Source organism: Zonotrichia albicollis, unplaced genomic scaffold (assembly GCF_047830755.1).
Source record: "Zonotrichia albicollis isolate bZonAlb1 unplaced genomic scaffold, bZonAlb1.hap1 Scaffold_257, whole genome shotgun sequence".
Lineage (NCBI taxonomy): Eukaryota > Metazoa > Chordata > Aves > Passeriformes > Passerellidae > Zonotrichia > Zonotrichia albicollis.
Window position 1 is genome coordinate 193163 of NW_027428429.1, and position 19373 is coordinate 212535.

A 19373-nucleotide genomic window follows, 5' to 3' on the forward strand; every position below is an offset into this window, starting at 1 on the left:
AGTCACAGAATTAGAGCTGGAAAAGAGCTCTGCGGCCACCGGGCCTGGCAGGGCAGCCCCCGCAGAAACACGGACTCACAGAGCGCTCCCTGCTCCACACTAACCTTCCCCGCGCACTCCCGTCCGGCCCCGCTTACTGTAGGCGAACTCCAGCATCTGCATTGTAAAAGAATATATGCCCTGTACTTTAGATGTTGAAAGGTTCTTCTTCAAAGCCTCAGATGAGAGCCCCTGCATGAATGCTAATGCACACATTTTAATGTGCGAGGAATTCCCTGCCTGTTAGTGAATTTGTCTGCGCTTTCTTGGGCGTCTTTGTGAAACCTCTTTTATTGCCTTATTAAGAAGTAAAGCTGGTTAATTACAGTTTTTTCCTGAAAAGCTTTATCCATCGTGGAAATACTGCTGAAAGGGAAGGCTGCTCACTTGGAAATATTCCTTTGTCACCGTTTGAATCATTGTTATTTATAAGACTGCATTTTCAGTGTGTCACACTGTTCTCTTTTTACCTTCCATGAAAAGTATTTAATCGTTTTGAGATTGTTCAGCATTTTTGGGGGAAAAAAATATTTAGAGTCAAAAATACATAATTTTATGAAATGATGTTTTAAATATTTTTCTGATTAATTTTAATCAATGGAAAATTATGTCCTTCAAAACCAGAAAGTTATCTGGTGTGTACTGGAGCCTGGGAATCGCTAAGGGAGAGCAATGCTCCACTTTGTGTCATATACCTTTCCAGAGGCTGGCTGGGGATCTCCAGCCCTCCACCATCTGAAGTTTAGGGACAGACCTACATTTAGAGCCAAGGTTTTGCTGTTATTCTGTTCAGACAAGGACTGTGATTTTAGTGAACTTGTGGCTCTGTTTTATTCTGCTGCACTTTTATTTATACCTTGTGCTTGCATTGCAGATTCAAATCTGTCATTTTTTGCAGGATTTTTTATTATGGATTATGGTTCTGTTGTGTTGTCAGCCACTAACAGATGGCTTAGTTCTTTAATATAACAGTTATTTGATGTATGTATCTATCTAAACAAAGTACCTGATGGATATCTGCTACTGGAAAAACAAATTGTTATCACTGTTATTGAAGGTAATAGAAATATTTTAAAGCAAAATTTATCACGTGAGATTTGAATTTTTATACAATACAGTGACAGGTTAAAATAAAAGAGGCAAGCTAAAATAGTGAAACATTCAGGTGATTTTTCTTCAGATCTGTGCAGAGGCTCTTCTAAACACTGGTAAATGTTCCTGGTATATTTCTGAAAAAGTAAAAGCATGAGCACCATAATCAGTTGCAATATTTCTAATTCTCATCCAGAGCATGTCAATGCAAAAGAAATATGAGCTGTGTTCAGGCATTTGCATCGAAAAGAGTCAAGTTCCACTAGTTGGTATTTCAGAACTGCAGACAGCTGCAGTCATAGTACTTTGGAATAAGACAATTCCTTTATGAAACTCTCTCTTGAGATTTGTAACCATACTTGAAATTTTCTTTAAAAGTCGGGTTTTGATAAAGAGGTGTCTTCTAAGCTTCATCCAGCTGACAACTTCTCATATTAAAAGCTCTTCCATCCTTCATGGTAATTGAAGAATGTTGTCCTAAGACAGGAAGAAAATACACACATGCAGTTCAAATAGATTCAGTTAAATTTTTGTGTGTGTGGACTAATAGAAGGAAGCATCTGGTCCTCCTGGTAGTCTGTGTGTTATAGACTCTTCAGTCTACATGAATATAACTAAAAAGATGAGGCATAAGTGTAATTGATGAGTCACACTGTAATGTCATCAAATGCATTTGCTAGACCAGTGTTTCCAGTTGGCAATTCACCGCTTGTTCCCAGTCTCTCTAGAAGATATTCTGCTCACTGGACCAGATGAGAAAGAGAACACTTTTTCTACCATTTCCATGGCCAAATAGCCTCAAGCCAGTTCTCTTACCACTAATTTTGATTGAAGCAGAAACTACTGTCTGTGTCTGTCTTCACTGTACTCTTGGAATTTTGACTAAAACCTACATGTATTATGTAATTGTTTCTGCCTAGCATCTTGTTCATGGAAATAAGATTATTGTGTGCTGACAATTGAACTGTAAGGGACAATCTATGACAATACATTTAAGTTAGGTTTTCTTTTTATTTCTAACATTTCGATGTGCTTTTTTTCCTTCCCTCCCTAAGAAATTAAATGAAAGTAACAAAATTAGATGTTCTGTAGGATCTCTGAAAAAATAACATCGTCCTGTTTTCTTCTGAGTCAGTATTATATAAAGCTCTTTCTACTTTGCAATAACCATTTGGCCTTCCTCATTCCTTGCATCTCCTTCTGTCTCTCCTTGTCTATCATTAACAGGTACAGAATTTCAAAAATATTTACCTAGATCACAATTTCTAATGTATTGTTGGGAGTTACTCATCTGTTTTTACATTCTGTTCTGTGGAAATCTTCATGTGGAAAGATAGTCTGATAATACAGTGTTGTCTGTAATATCCTTTAATTCCAGATCATAATCAGTCATTTCTCAGCCCTCCCATCTCTACAGAGACTTTCTGCTCAGTAGGAACTTCTAAAACCAGAATAATTTTGTCCAAAAGATTTAATCTTGGTTTTGTATCAATATTGTGAAACATTGATCCTTCTATCTAATCTAATGGTTCATTTGCTGAGACAAATGACTCACTTCCTACATGGGCCTGGAAATAATTTAACTCTTCTTATTAATAAGGTGAATGTAATTAATAGATATAATTGAGTAGCATGAAGAAGTGAACTATTGGATTATACAAAACTTTAAAGAAACTGTAGATCATAGATAGCATCATAGACTCACAGAATATGTTGAGTTAGGAGGGAACCATTAGAATCATCAAGTACAACGCTGTTCCTCACAGAATTACCTAAAACTAAACTGTGTGACAAAGAGCATCATCCAGACCCTCCCTGAGCTCTGACAGGCTTGGTGCCGCGGCCTCTTCCCTGGGAGGCCATTCCAGTGACCAGATTCCCTCTCAGGCAAGGTACATCCGCTGATGCACCTTCAGTGCCTCTCCTTGTGTGCTCTGCTGGTCACCAGAGAGGGGAGATCAGAACTTGCCCTTGCTGCCCTCCTTAGGGCAGATGAGCCCAAACAAAGCCACCCCTCAGTCTCTTCTTCAGGCCGAACAGTGCTGTCCATGATGCTATTGCCTCTACTAGAAATATCTAGTTTTGTTTTTCATCTTTTTTTATTTAATATGAGAAATGCAAAACTTGAAGCTGTTTGAAAAAGGAAGTGTTGAGTGTTGATGTTCTCTTTTATTTTTGTTTGTTTGGCTTTGGGGTTTTTGTGTGTGCGTGTGTGTTTTGGCTGCAATAAAAAACCCCTATCTGCTAAATTAATGTTATCCTCATTACTAGAGCTTAAAAATCCCAGAGGAGAAGCTCAAGTGCACTAAAGCCATTGTTCAACCACACAGTAAGAGGCAGCTCCTACTTCTGCAAGGCTGGAGTCAAAACAGATGAAACAGTGTTCCACTATCCCTCTCTGATAGAAAGGCTGGATTGAACTGACAGATTTCCTAGGTCGAGGGCAGACAAGGATTAATGCAAAACGGGAAACCCAACCAAGATCTTCTGATCCCAGCCTAGTGCCTGAGCCAGAGGACAATCCTTCTAATCATGCATAACGTGACCATTTGTTTCCATACGCAGTGCTCTTTTTCATGCCAGTGCTTCTACAACACCTTTTTGCATGGCATTCCATCTCTGCCACAGAGCTTTCCTCCTTTAGGTGCTTTTCTGGCAACATGATGGCTATGAAAGTAATCCATGTGTATCTGCACTCTTTGGACGCAGTTTTCAAAAAGGAAAGGTTTTGATAGCTATAACCTGCTCCAATGTGCAATAGTCCTGCATATTTTTTCCTTTTTTTTTTTTCTAATTCCTATAATCTCCTATTCCATTATTTTTTCTTTGTTTTCTGCATTTTTGCAATGTAAAATCTGTGCAAAGATGAAATGTTTAGAGCAAATTAAAAAGAATTCAAACATTCACAAAGATAGGATGTAATTGCTACATAGACTATGTGATGATCATCTGACATCTTCCTTCTACGAAACATTAACACAGAGCAAAGCAAAGCAAGGATATTTTTTAGATATGAAATTTATTTACTTCTTGTTCTGACAAAATTTTAGAAGTTGCACGTGTTCAGGCAGTGAGCACAGAGTTTACCTTTATGGACAACTGTGAAATTGTATTTGTTATCACTTTTTCTCATGAGGAGAGAACAGATGTTAGTTCAAAATAATCCTAGATCAAAACTTGCAGAACAAAAAAAAGAGGATCATTGCTTAAAAATTTTTGGGAGAGACTGAAGTAATGAATTTGAGTGATTAACTACATGTCTAACAAATATTTGTCTTCCTGTTATATAAATGCTGTAACAGTTTTTTGCCTAGGAAGGGAAACCTAAAGAATGGGTATCAGGAATCTTGAAAGGGACAAGCTTGATTTAATAAAATGAAAAAGAATATTCTTCAGTAGTTTCTAGGCTTCTTATTTGTTATGGGTATGTAAAACCGCTATTTTGCTTTGCCTATAGTTAATTTAGGAAGAAAGGGGAGATGTTTTCAGAGGTACTTAAAAATAGCTGTTCCAGCAGAGATGTGCGGGGCCTGGGGACAGCTGCTAATCCAGTAATAACATTGGAAAGAGCTACAGAAAACAGAGACGAGGTCAGTCATCCTGCTGTCCTCCTTGTGTCACTGTTAGAGCAGGGACAAGCCTTTCACAGAAACCTGGACCCTCTGATGCCTGACAGGTGAGGGAAGGACTGGCACGTGGGGGACACGTGTTCATCACACGTCCCAGAACTTTATTGGTCCAAAAATGTCAGGTTTGAAAACTGTCTCTAGAAAGGTAACGAGGAGAGTGTACAGAGATGTGCTCCACAGCTGAGATTGTGGGGGAATCCCAGCTGCAGCTTAACCACAGTAATATCAGACCAGCATCTGGATGGATCACCCTTCACAGCAGCAAATGTCCGTGTCACAAATGTGTCACAACACATGCAGATATTTATTTGTGGATGTGATAGTAAAATTAAATTTTATTTTTCTGGTTACAAACAGAAAAGGCCTGCAACATGTGTTGATGGATTGGATCTTTGCATTAATCTTCCAGTAGACAGCCCAGAATTTAGTAAAGTATAACATTGCCCTTACTGGGACTCTTCTCTAGAATTCTGTAGATCTGCCTGTTGCCCAGAATCCCACTCATCTATGCAGAACCAATGGAAGACTTTTATCTTTTGGTATTTATTAGATTTCAGGCATCCAATCCATAGCATACTTGAATAATCAGTTTTACCGAAGAGCACTCTTTCAAGACAAACATCATCGTCAATAGTTACCAACCTACAAATTATGCAGCTGCTTTTATACACAACAAATTCTGAATAATAATCACATTTCAGAAGCATGAAATCTAGCCATGAAGCATTCTTAGATAAAACCAAGGACAAAACCTGTTGCATAAATAAATTTCTGTAAATTAATCATCTCCTCGTTATCATACTGTGCTAAGTGTCTGTGATGGGGTTACTCAGTTTATTTTGAGCACCAGCAGGCCAAGCAGTGTAAAAGTCATCTCAGTTGCCCAGGAAAATAAACAGTAGTCATAGCTCTTGGCCAGAAGTGTAGAAGACAATGCAAGTGGGATTTTGGTAAAGTATGGAGAAAATAGGCACTCTAACACCTCAGGCTGTTATCTATTATTCTGTGTAAAAGAATGCAGAGAAGGTACTTTCTACTCTGTCTCTCTCCACTTCTAATATGAAAGCTTGATGCGTTCTAATTTCCTAATTTTCAAAGAGAAGAAAGGCTAAAATCTGGTGTTTTGAACTTGGTAATTGCACCAAAATCTTGTTTCATCTCTTTTTTCTCCCTTCTTACCTAAATCCTGTTTGTAAATACTTTGACCCAATTAAAATATGATATGATCTCAAAGCATATGGTAAACAATACCGAAAATAGAGTAAGATTAAGAAGTGGTTAATACTGTTTTCTATGCAAGTTGTAGAGCTTTGTGAGCCATATAACTGATTAGTAAAAGCATGGTGCTTGCTTTGTTAGACATAAAATGGAAGTATTCTGCACAAGACTTCATCAGCCTCTCAGCAGTAACTTCAAGTGCAGATTTTGAAGTTGGTACACCCTCTTCTTCTTCCAAAATCTGCATGCTGGGGTGCCTCCGTGTGAAATGCCTTACACCAGAGTGGGAACTCTGCAGAAAGCCATAGTGGAAGATGGACCTTGTGCCAGCCAGGAGGCCAAGAGCAAAGGTAGATAGTGCCAGCCCACACTGCATGCAGCTCTCGGAGCTAAAGCCTTGGCCTTTATATTTATATATCAGCCTGCAATTTCCACACCCCTCTGTTACAATTTCTGTTATTAATAGTGTGCCTGTTGCCCTAGAATTTCTCTACTCCCAAGCAGCAGCTGGCTTAGAATCACCCCCTTTTCAACCTTTGGTAGGAAGAGATTGGTTAGATGCCTCTAAACTGATTTGCTCTTCAGTAGTGTTTGTTGGAGAGCTGTTCTGAGGAAATCAGTAGCAACCTTAGGCCAAGTGCTAAATCTCTGCTCTCCTGGATCTAAGCCTAATCAAGTCAAAATGTTGCCCTCTTTTTTGCCTACCACTGTTTACTGACTTTTTTTAAAATATATTCCCTCCCCCCTATCTTTCTATCTGGTGCTTTGTTGGCATGCTTCTGTTGTGAGTTGTTGTTGTGGATCTCATCTGGATGTAGTAATTGAGGTTTTGGAATTTAAATCAGTGACTGAGGGGTGCCATTCTTGGCATTAGAATTCAAGATCTCACTGTCTTCTTTATGGCTTACTTTAGCAAACAGCTTCTAGTTTAGGCTGTCCACTTTTGACAACATGGGATAGCAGCTGGAAGAATTATTTATTTTATTGTGATGTTCAAAGGGAAAATAAAGGCTTTTTTCAGCCAATTTCTGGATCCTAAGAGGGCATCAGTAATGTTCATTTTTATTTTAAAGAGTCTAAGAGATCTTAAAATTTTACACCTTGTCTAGAAGTGATGCTTCATGATTACAGATTACTACAGCCTTTCTGCTCAATGTTCTTATTCTCATTTGCTAAAGGATTTCTCTGCCTCCCAAAACTAGTCTGAAATCATGCAAGATAAAGTAGTACATGTGCAAACAATTTCTGTGAAGGCAATGGGCAATTCATGGGAGGAAGGTTATGTGTAGTCTTCAGGGCTGGGACTTAATATCTTGTAATAATCAAAATCCAGAGAGATTATTCATTACTTGTAAACACTACTGTGTATGAAACTAGCAGGGGATATCTTTGAGATATGAGGGTTTACAGTGTAAGTTCTCAGAGACAGGCTTATTTCTTCCTCTATCTTTTGTGACATATCTGCTTTTTTCAACAGTGCATGTGTAAAAGCACATTTGTACAATTTGCACCATGTCTTTTTCAAGCACTTGCTAGCAAATAGTCTGTGATGTGCCTCATGCTGGTTTGTCTTTTAAAAATAAAATAAATGTTTTGAACAGATTTGATCCCATTCACTAAAATGTTTTGAACAAAATGTTACTGGGATATGTAGGACACAGATTTACTGTCTGTTCATGCTATCTGTAATGACCCAGTAGACCAAAACACAGTTCTCTGTGGAAGTTGTTGTGGGCCATTAAGTAAATAATAATACCTATTTTATAAACTCTATAATAACTTCATATTTATTATGGGAGATCAAATTTATATGATAAAATAAAAATCCGCCTGAGTCTCCAACTAAGTCTTAAACTTCTCCAATATTGGAAAAACTTTCATTACATTCCATTTTGTCACACACATTCTCTTTATGAACATCTGATGTCAAATTGGTCTAAAATGCCAAAGTACCCAAACACTGTAATTTTCGTAGCATTTTCAGCCTAGATTTTAGAGCAGGGTCCTTGTCTAAGCTGACTTAGATAATTTAAAAAATTCTTCAACAGAGCTGGACAAGAAAATTCCTGAAATGTTCATGGAATTACAAAACACAGCAATTAACAAAACTAATTGCTCTGAATTCTCTGAATTCCCTGTAAGGCATGAATTTTGAGAGCTCCATTCCAGGAGCTATATTGGAACATTTTAAAATATTTAATGTGTTTTTCCCCCCGAGGTATAGGGCAGGACTCTGGTCCCCATGTTTTATGAAGGAGAATCTGAATCACAGAAGTTAGAATCTATCTCTCCTAATAATAATGTAGAAGTTAGGCACTGAGCCCAGCATATTCTCTTTGTAGGCTCTGAGGGAGGCCAGCATCCCCATTTGCAGGATTCAGCCAAACAGGGCTGTCGATGTTTGTGCTTCTGCTCAGAGCTGGGATTGGTTTGACAGAGGCTCTTGCCTCCAGTCTGTTCCTCCAGGCCCTGAAGGTGAATTTCTCTCTACTTGTGGCTGAGTTTACTTGACAAATCCAGTTGCTTTGCTCCGTAAGAGCTCCAGTGTATGACCCAGCATTACCAAGGTCAAAATCCAAGGACCCTTAGTTCACAGGTAAGGTCTTTAAACAAATGCTGCGTTATGCAGAGGCCTCAAGGTGTTTGGGGCTGTTCTGCTTCTATCTGCTGGTAGGTTTGGGTGATAAATGCCACTCAGTATTTATCAGAGTTAGCACAATTCTTACAGCAAACAGATGAGGTGCCCATGTCCGCTGCATGATCTACTTACAGTATTTAAATGTCACGTTTTCAATAGTGGCCTGTTTTCTTTGGAACATCTTTCATTTGATGATTTCATAGAGCCGAAGTTTGAATCAAATGTCAGAACCCTGTATGGAAGGTTCAGGGGAACAATGATCAGAGGACTGAATGAAGTTTGAAGCAGTCATAGGAAAAGGTAAAGGAAAAATACAGCAAGTGATCAGTAACAAACTGAAGACTAGAATCAACTGGTATTTCCCATGAAAGGTGATTGCAGGTGAGTTAATGGATTCAGTAACACTACTGAGAAGGCTTAAATTTCTTTGGTACCAGAAGACTGACAAATATTACCACTCTTTACAGCAGTGTAGGGGGCCTCTAAGCTTGATCATTTTCACAGGCTAATTAGTGAAAACTATAAATTATGAATGTAAACATGGAAATACATGACCCACTTGAGAACAGTCATCATGACTCCTTTAAAGTTCAGCTTTATAAGATTCTTGGCCTCCTTTGAAGGGACTACAGCACACATAAAATGAATTTATTAGTAAAGCCTACTTAATTCTAAGGGGCTTTTGGCAAAGGTTTGTTATAAAACCAGGCTGGCAATGGATAAGATAAATTATCATGGATAAATAATCAGTTAAAAATGGGAATGAAAGTCAACAGAAAAAAGAGTTTTGCATGGCTGCCTGTTGCACGTTGCAGCAATCATCGTATTCTCAGAAGACAGAAAAAGGGATGAGCGGTGGTGAAGATACAAAGTTTTGTCAGAACAAGGAAAAACTGAAGGATTTTGCAAGACTGAAAGACCTGGCAATAGAATTGCACATTAAATTCAGTACAAAATGTGAAGGGACATAATGGGAAAAGGCATTGTGGGCTCATGTAGGAAATGGTGGACTGACCAATGGCGATGACCAACCCCTGAAATCTGGGGTTATGATACCTGTAGAAATGTAGGTATTTTTCATGCTGTGTAAATATTTTTTAGACAGCTATTTCTTTTTTTTTGCTTTTTTGTAATATATCAGATGACACTGCCAGTTTGAAAAATAAATGATCGTGTCTTTCCATCCACAGCATGCAAGTGGAATTCTGTTTAGAACATGACTGATTACAACTAAAATTGTATAGCATGACTCATCAGTTGGTAATTAGATCTCTCCTCTTACCATACCTAAGTCATGTCACCATAATCTATAATGATAAAGGAAAGAATTACTGATTTCATGCTCTTGGCAAGCAGAAGCCACAGTTTTCTAATACAGTCACAATAAGGAAATTGATAGGTTTCTCTTGTATTGACTTGCATCTTTTTACACCTTTCATTCAGAGCATTTTTGCTGTCCCTTAACTGATTTTTTTTTTCCTAATTTTCCCTTCAACTTCCTCTCTTCCATTCAGAATTCTCATCAGCGAGCAAAGACAAATGAGAATAAAGAAGGGAGCTATGGCTTCAGTATGGACAGACTTACATGAAAAAAATGCCAGAAAAGAAATTTACTGCCAGAAACCACACATTATTAAAAGTACTGCACTACTGTAAGCACTGTGTTGAAATAAGACTGGTAAACGTTGGGAGATCAGGTGCTGTCTCAACAGAGTCAGGATCTAGAGTTTGACTAACCAAAACTACAGATGAATTTAAATTTGGGAGTTGTGTGGATCTGCATTCATTTCCAAGAATTAGAATGGATAGTGTGGCTGTCATCCTCTAAACATTTTGCATATTTAACTTAGTGGGTTCTTTTTATCTCATTAGCACAATTAAGAATAAGTAAAAGATGGATGTTGATTTGTGGGCAAGTTTTTCATGTCATGCAATCTGTATCAGAAGCAGTGGAATAGCCAAATTCTATTAGTATGTTGAAGTACTTAGGCAACACAAGCAATGAGAGTTAAATTGATGAATACTTAACAACATCATTAGCTTTATAGCCTCTGCATGATGTAATCAAGGTGCAAATATTTTACACTGCTGTAAGCAGGAAGAAAGATGACCAAGGAGATCCCTTTTGACCCTACTTTCCTGTGCTTACTAAGAAACTAATTTAATCTAGTAGGATCAGTGTTAATCCTGATCCACATATTGTGTGCTGTGGGTCTGCTCTGAGCAGCAGCTGTAAGCACAATGCAAGAATGCCTGGGAGAAAGGAGCCTTTGTGTTTGACTATACAGGTACCTGATCCAGTGGAAGACTGGAAGGAACAGTAGGATTCCTTTGCATTTGACTTATAGCTCAAATGCAGAGTCAGTTTTTGAAGGGTTAAAAGCTTATTTTCAAAACTAACCTTCAGCTCTAATCCCAATACAAACTTAGAAGATGTATCTACACATTAATAATATTTAATCATTCCCAAATGCAAATAGATATGCATAATTTTTTCATAAACACTGTTGTACACTTTATGAAACTGTATGTTCAATGCTATCCTCTGGAAAATGAATTAAAATTGTCAGTTCAGAAAGTTAATGAATGACAGTATTTCCCATGTAACACCTAATATAAAATATTTAGAAACTGAAACTAGTTCAAGAAATACACAGAGAAAATCTACAGGTCAGAGTAAAGGTTATCCTGTAATGATGAAAAATGCATTCTTTTTATGTAAATGTGAGTAATAGAAGAATAATGGATGTTTGTTATGTAGGCAACATAAAATGTATTGTGGCTTTTAATATTCACTGCTTGGGCTTTAAGTGCTTTGCTTTGTAAATGATGAAATAGGTAAAGTACATCTGTCATTTAACATCCTGAGTATTTTGTTAGAACCAAGTTGTAGTTGTTTGCAAAGTTTAGAACTGTTTTAAGGACCTTTGCAGTTTGGATATGGTGGAAAATTAAATCTAGTGATTTTTTTGAGATGCTTTGAAACTTTTATTAAAACCTCCCTAAAGATCCTGACAGTTGAAATAATTGAAAGATAACATGTATTCCACTAGCATTAATGCGTTCCTTTGTGTATCTAACACCTACACAGAGGTGTGAAGAACCTTGTGTGTTTGTGTGTTTTCTGGGGTTCTTGCTGCTGGTTTAGTGCTTCAGGGCTGCTGCAAGCAGCATCCTCTCTTCAGAAAGCTAGGCAAGGGCAAAGCATATTCTTCCTCCTGGGATGGTAGTGTGTGTCGTATTGGGTATTATTTCAAGGCGTGCACTGTAGGAAATGGAGACCTTTGCAAGAAGGCAATAGTTTAAAAATTTACAGGTTTAAGATTCAACAGCTAGTCCAAATCAGTCTTGTGAACAATGAATGAGGGGAAAAAGCATATTCTCTTCTTTCTTCCTAGTAAGGAAAGTCTCTAGGGCTAGTCCTTTCTTTGTAAGTGCCTTGAAACAGAAATGAGTGAATGAATGAGTGAATGAATGAAAGCTTGTAACTGCTTAAATGGGAAAGTCACTGGCTCCCTGTGAACTTCCAGAGAACTGCTATGGCAAGCCGTGATATCTGGGTGGGGAGTGGCTCAGCTCATGCAATAACCCCTTTTCCCCTTTTTTTTATTTGGTATTGGAAAGGGATCACTGCCTGGTAAACTAACATTTTTCTTTTATACATAAGCCTTTGGAAAACATCCTAGGTAAGTAATGGTTGTAAAGCAATGAAGCACCTTTCTCTAAACACGTTAGCCAGCTTTTGTCAGGCTGAACAAAACTGCGTTTTTTACTTCTGGTCTCGAATTGACACTGCCAGATGGTCCTAAAAAGGAAAAAGAGGAAATGAATCACTCTCTCTAATAATTTTCATTGTTAGCGTAGCCACTGCATATCTGCTTCATCTAAATTAATGCTCCCAAGAGGAAACTGGTGATCTCCAAGTTATTTCAGGCTGATCTTCCCTTCAGCCTAGTGTTACCAATCTGGATTCCACAAAACTGCTTTGTCCAGAGGTCCATGTAGTCATGCTGCAAATAAAATCAGTAGCTCAAAATTTGCTACCACATTTTCCTCCCATGCAAACTCTGATAAGAAATCTGACTTATTTAAGCACCTGACCCTGGTACAGCCATGCTAAACTTCCTCTGTATTTAAGTGCTGTGAATTCTAATGTGAGTAGTCATTTTTCATGCTCAGGCATGGATAGCAGGACACCAGCATCAGAACACCATTAATAAGATACTGGACAGTGCCTCTGTTTTTGAAAAGGTTAGCTATTCCTGCATAATAAGAGCCATGTTTGGTGACTATCTCATATAATTTAGATTTCCAGTTAGAGTGATGATACAACTTGCATTTATAAATTACGGCCAAACAGTTGTCCCTTTGGAGCACGTCTTAATTTTCTTGCTGTTATTTTGTTCTTGTTATAAGTGTGGAAATACGTGCTGATACTAGGGGCAAAATTAAAACAATAACAAGATCCTTTTCATCCCCTAAGTCCTGAAGCAGTGAAAGTTGCATTAATAGGAATTGAATGGTCTAGGCTGTAGGCATTAACCTCAAGAAAGCATTTCTCATAGCCACATGTAGCAACAGCCAGAAAGCTGGAAATGGAATTCAAAATCAGCATGTGAGACTAATCCTGCACCCCAGAGCAAACTGCAAGGTCTCAGGCCTTCCTCAGAGCAAAACAAAAACCTACCTGAAAAATCCAATTCATCCTAGTCCATAAATTGTTGCACCACCCTTGCATGATGAAGATATAAATTCAGTAGTTATTATGAGTTATTAATTGAGTTTTAAATCCTTGACAGCCTAAGATGGTTTGGGGTTTTCCCTTCCCTAACACAGTGCAGTCATTTGGGGAAGGGACATTTCTCAGTTTACTCTTGAGAGTACATTTTACTGGGGTCTGGAAGTCACAGCAAAGACTGATGCCAGAGAACGAGCCATTAGTAGTGACAAACACACACCTTGTGTGACTCCAGTTGTATTTAACTAATGTGTGCTTGTTCCCACTTTAATGAGGTTGTGTGCTCTAAGTAGAAAGATAAAAAGATGGTATCCCCATTTCACAGGCATGGATTTCACACAGGTCTAACAGCTGCCTCTGAAACTGGAGCTCTAAAGTCTGGTTGCTTCAGGATGATCCTCCCTACCCAAGTTTTTAGCCTCCTGTTACTGCCAGCAATTTCTCTGATGTCTTAGTTGCCTGCAGTTCCCTGCCTATCAAGGTCAGGCTCCTTTGGAAGCACATCAGGCAAAGGATGTTCAAATCACTGCGTGATCAGGTCTGCCTTCCTGTTCCAGCTGAGGAGGCAATTCTGAAACCATTGATATGAGCACCTCAGCATGGTTATGTCTATAGCAATAGGATGATCTGCAATATTCAGTAACCTTCTTGACATTTTCTGACACTTGCTGCTAAAGCACATTAGGCTAAATGTGCATATGTCTCATTTTTGAAACCCCTTCTCAGATGTTCCCTCAATAACACTTTCCAACATATTGTACACTTGTGTGCTGTTAACAGCTGTAAATCTTTCAACAGCAGAACTGTCTGCAGCAGAACTACCCTGGTGGTAGCCAGGGTGTTGGATTAAAGTTTTTTGCTGGTTCTAGCTAAAGCCACAGACCTCCATTAGGCTGGGCACCAGCTTCCATTCTTTTGCCCTTTTTGGCCATATGTGATGTGCTGTCTTAACCAGTGCTCTGGACAAGATAGGTTGTGTTGAGGCTCTTGAAGTGGAGCTGAGCAACTTTTCCCATTCTGCCGTGGCTGTCCCTGGAGCAGTAGATAAGATGAGACTGAGAATTCTATGCTGTTATTTCCTCTTGTGTTCCTGCTCTGTACTGGCAATTGCCCAGTTGCATTTGCAGACCTACTGCAAGACTGAATGCATCTTCTCTGGTGTCTTCTTAAAACACAGTAGTTCATGGCCCCAGGTGATGCATCCTTAGCCAAAATATGCTGAGGAAGGATTGAGCCAGCTGTATTTTCCAACTGTTTTCAAATGTTCCCTGCTCTTTTAGGGAGCTATTAAATGCCCCTGGCCCTTCCCCTCTCTCCCCATCCCTCTTCCCACCACCTCCCATATTTCCATTTGCTCTAGAAACAAACCAGCCTGACTTATTTGCCGTCAGCCACAGTGCACTAATGTGTGGAAGCGACAAATAATGTCTGGTGTGTTCTTTACAGTGTGCATTCTCCTTTGAAAAGGTGAATGAAAGGTAGTTTGAATATTGTATGAGGTCAAGCACCAAATTTTGAAAAATAAGCCTTTTTTCCTGTCTAGAATTCAAAGGCGAGACAGTTCAGAAAGCAAGTCTCACATAAGGATGGGAGAAGGAGTGAATGGGAAGAGGGCTTGAATTTAATTTAACCATAGAATGAAGACTTGAAGTGATCATCCTCTGCTTTTTTCCCTACACCTGATGGATTTATCTGCTCAATGACATTTAAAGCTGCGGCTGCAAAAGCAGCAGAGTACTGAGCTACTTGTCTCTGATGGAAGTGTTTTCCATCAGGGCAATTGGTCTACAGGAGAAACAAGGCACAAAATGTGATGCTAATGTCCCCTCTTCAGTTCATAAGCTGCTGTGACAGTCTTCCTTTCTGATGGCTGTGATGAGACACAGAGTGAGGCAATGGGACCATTTGTCACAGTCCCCTCATGTACCTGGGATGAAACCAGGCTTTGTTTTCCTTCAGACGGTGCCTTGGTAAGAGCTTTCAGAGAAAAGCAGAAAGGAGGTGAATAATAAATATCTAAAAGGGATTGGAATAGAAAGACCAAGTTGAGGGAGTGACAAGAAAGTGTATTTCAATTGAAAGGTTAAATTGCCTCTTACAAAGCCATATTTTTTCGCCCATTTTAATGGCAAGTAATCAACAAATAGTAGTTAAACTGATGAGGCTGCTTTCTTTAAGATCAAGGCATTTTTCAAGTGGAAGTGCTGAACAGTGTATTCTTTTAAAACAAGAATTTTGTTTTTCGTTAATGAAATAAAATCCCCAGGGAAGGAGCCCATATAGAATGAATTATATAGTTCAGATTTCATAGGAATTCTTTAGAGCTAACACATGCTTTGTGTTTCAGATGGAATAATGGATCTCATGTGATTTAGTTCCAGTGGAGTTTGAGACCACTTCTGCTTTCCGGTGGTAAGAAGAGGGTTGTTGGTCAGAAGCACAACATTGTAATTTTGGTTGTATTTATTTCTTACCTCCCCTCAGCATTGTGGCTCCCTGCTTCCTGGTGTGCTGTATAGCACCTACTGGCATAGAAAGAGGAAAGTAAGATGCTTGCATTTTGCTTGTCTACATTGCATTTACTCCACAAATGAACTTTTTCCTATTAAAAATTATTTTTCATAATTCCTGTGCTGTATACTCCTAAATTGGCTGGCTATCTTCCAATGCCAAAGCACGTCTCAGGTTCAAATGTGTAGCAAGCCTGAGTTTATATTGATTGTTAGAGCAGGTTGTGCACTCTTAGAGAAAAATCTTTCAGAACCCCAATATCTTGTTAATGTTTTTACCTGTAGGGAAAGAGAATAGAAATCTGTGAACTTGTGCCTTGTGAACTCCAGCCTCATCTCTATATTCTACCAGGTAATCAGAATGATTTTCTTGTATTCTACCAGGTAATCAGAATGATTTTTTGTCCTTGTCCCCCAACACAAAGAAGTCGAGATACCAGGTGTGAATTTACCAGTCAGCTATTTCTACATCAGTTTTTTATTTTTTGTTTGGGTTTTTTGGGGTTTTTTTTTTGCCTTACATTAATGGTATTTTCCTCTCAGTCAGCCTGGTTATCCAGTCTGGCTGTTTGATGACAGCCTGGCTCTACAATGTTTGGGGGCTTAATCAGGTAACATGTCTTCACCTTCCTTTGTACTCCTGTGCTCTTTTTATACTCTCTACTGCTAATCACTCACTAAATCTGACAACCAGGGTCACCAACATGAAACAAAATGTGAGAATTTATTTTTCAAGCTAACACTCAAAAATTTCAGAACAAGTTATATGAATTTAGCTCTGGCTTGAATTTAAACTAATATCTTGTCCTGTGTTATTCAATTTCAGAATGGTTGATGTGAATTTGCCTGGGATCCACAAAGGAGAGCAATAGTCTGCTTACTAAAAGAACCCCGACATTTATGAATTTCTTACACTTATTACATTCATTCTAAATTTAGGGAAAAGAACCACAAATGCTTGTACTGCTGCATCTGTTTATGTTTATAAAAGTCAATAAGGCTTTACCTAGACACATGTGTATCATCTCTTCTGTGCTTCTGTAGCAATAATCAATTGTCATAGTTTAACCCAGCAGAGAGCTAATCACCATACAGCCTTGGTGGGACGAGGGAGAGAATCTGAGGAAAAAGAGTAAAATTCTTGTTTTGAGATAAAGACAATTTAATAGGAGTGAAAAAGAAGAGGCTGTAATAATGATGATGATGATGATGATGATGATAATAATAATAGAATATAGAAAACAAGTGATGCACAATGCAATTCCTTATTGCCTGTCAACTGATGCCCAGCCAGTTCCCCAGCAGTGCCCCTCTTAGCCAGCATTCCTCATAGTTTATACACTGAGCCAAAAATCCCATGGCGTGGGTTATCCTTTTGGCCAGTTGTGGCCGGCTGTCCCCTCTGTGTCCTTTCCCAGCTTCTTGTTCCCCTCAACCCACTGGCTGGTGGGGCCATGGGAGAAGCAGAAAAGGCTTTGACTTAGTGTAAGCACTACTTAGCATCAGCTAAAAACATCAGTGTGTCATCAACTTTATTCTCATTCTAAATCCAAGACACTCTATTACAGATTACAGCAGCTCCTAGGAAGAAAATTCACCATATCCCAGATAAAATCAGGACAGGATAGCAACAATTTTTGACATTTTGAAAACTGCTGTCTAAAGGGCAAAAACAATTGAGCTTTTTTCAGAAAAAAAAAAGAAAGAAGGTTTTTCTGTAGTTAAAATGTAGTATGATCTGAGCATCATCACTTGATTTCCAAAGCAGTTTAATAAAACACTTTTGTGAAATGCAAAAGAACTTTCTTGAACAAAATTAAACAGGAATAAAAGGCAATCTTCCAATAATAAAAGCTAAGCTTCTAAGGAAGGTTAACCTCTATTTCAAGAAAAGATTAGGAACTGGAAAACATGCCAATTATAGGTATAGAAGTGTATAAAAAGCAGATGTTGTATTGTGAGTAAGACTGAGCTTGGAAGCTCAGTTCCATGTGGACATGGAAAGAATTGAATGGAAAGAAAAAAAATAACTTTATTGAACTGATACTGGGACACTTAGAGTTGATTTTGTTGTATTTTATACAAGGGCTAGGACGTGTTTAAATATTAGCAGTGATTTGTCTCTCTTTATGACAAGCTTTCTCTGAGTATTCAGCAGTTTGTCTAAGAGTAGTGGAATTGTCTCTGCCACACCATAAAAATTGTAGTTGTCTGCTTGGGAACAACGTATTATTCTAAGACTTTCCTACTAGTGTTTTGCTAGGGTTTGGCTGTTTGTGTATTCCGGTATGAATTATAAGCAGCAAAAGATAAACTTTTCAAAGTTCTTTCAGCTGTCATTTTGCTTGTAATGCTGCCAAAGGCCAGCACTCTTACTACCTCAGTATCCTGTCTCCATCATTTTCCAGCCAGTGATGAGCAGGACTGATACTACTTCCCTCGTAAACTCTGTCTTGCACTTTGTGTTTTGATCTCTTCACTGCAATCATAGTTCTGATAACAAAACCCAGAAGTGTTATTCCTGAATTCTCACTGCAAGCTACCAGTTATTTGAGCAACAGCAAAGTCATGTCTCAGCTTCACACCTCTCCCCTTTGTGGTAATAGTAGTCCAAGAGAATTTCAGACCTAGAAATACCCAATAGTTTCTCTTCCTGTTTGTGGCTAATTACAGCATCTTGCATGAATGATGTTGAAATTTTTCTGTCATCACAAATGAGGTAAAATCATTTTAAGGACGTAGTGTAGGGCATGGTCCAAGAAGCAGTCACTAGCATTATTGATATTCATGCAAGGTAAAAGATTTTGCAGTAGCTGGTGCAAGTTACTTTCAAATATCATGAGTAGACTAGAGAAGGCATAATTCTTAAACATTAGTTTGGTATCTTCAGTGTCTCTTCAAAGTCACAGATGGGCAAGATGGATATTGAAGAGGAAAAATGGGGTGTGATAGCGGGAGAAATCATGTTTTGTAAATTTGACCATCTGCTCCTCACCTTCCTGTGCGAGATCATGAGTAACTGGAATTTTGACTCAGCTGCCTGGAGAATGGAAAGTGAAGGTTTGAGACTGAATGGGATCTGTGAGTAAGGACTGGCTTTCTTCAAGGATTTCAGAGTTTTTTCTTCATAGGTTTTTCTCATTCAGTTATTTTGATGCTACACTGTGTCTGTGTGTATATGTTGCCTATATTGTCTGTGGTAGATAGGGTCAGGCATTGGGAAGATCTCGCGATGTTATGGGAAGACAGGGCCCCTGTTCCCTTAGATAAGAAAATTAACATAGGAATGCAGCCCCCTAAACCACATGCCAGTAATTTTCCATTTCTACCCAGTAAATTTCCACTCCTTACTAACCATAGATGGTAAAGACAGACCCCCCTCTGACGTAGAAAAACCCCTAGATTATAAAACCCCATGAGAAGAGATAATAAAGGCCTTTTGACCGTCCACCACATTGGTGTCTGCGTGCTCTTTGGCCCGAGAGACCCTGGAGAGTTTGGGTCGCCGT

General features: G+C 38.7%; 1 protein-coding gene across 1 annotated transcript in view; it reads left to right on the plus strand.

Moving 5' to 3' along the window:
* LOC141727858 (chromosome-associated kinesin KIF4-like) overlaps positions 1–17572 on the plus strand; it is a 28565-nt gene extending 10993 nt beyond the window's left edge. The window contains exon 10 of the mRNA XM_074534140.1: positions 15702–17572. Coding sequence (XP_074390241.1) covers positions 15702–15710 — 9 coding nt within the window. The 3' untranslated portion in view covers positions 15711–17572. The remainder of the gene's footprint in view (positions 1–15701) is intronic.
* The last annotated feature ends 1801 nt before the right edge of the window (positions 17573–19373 follow it).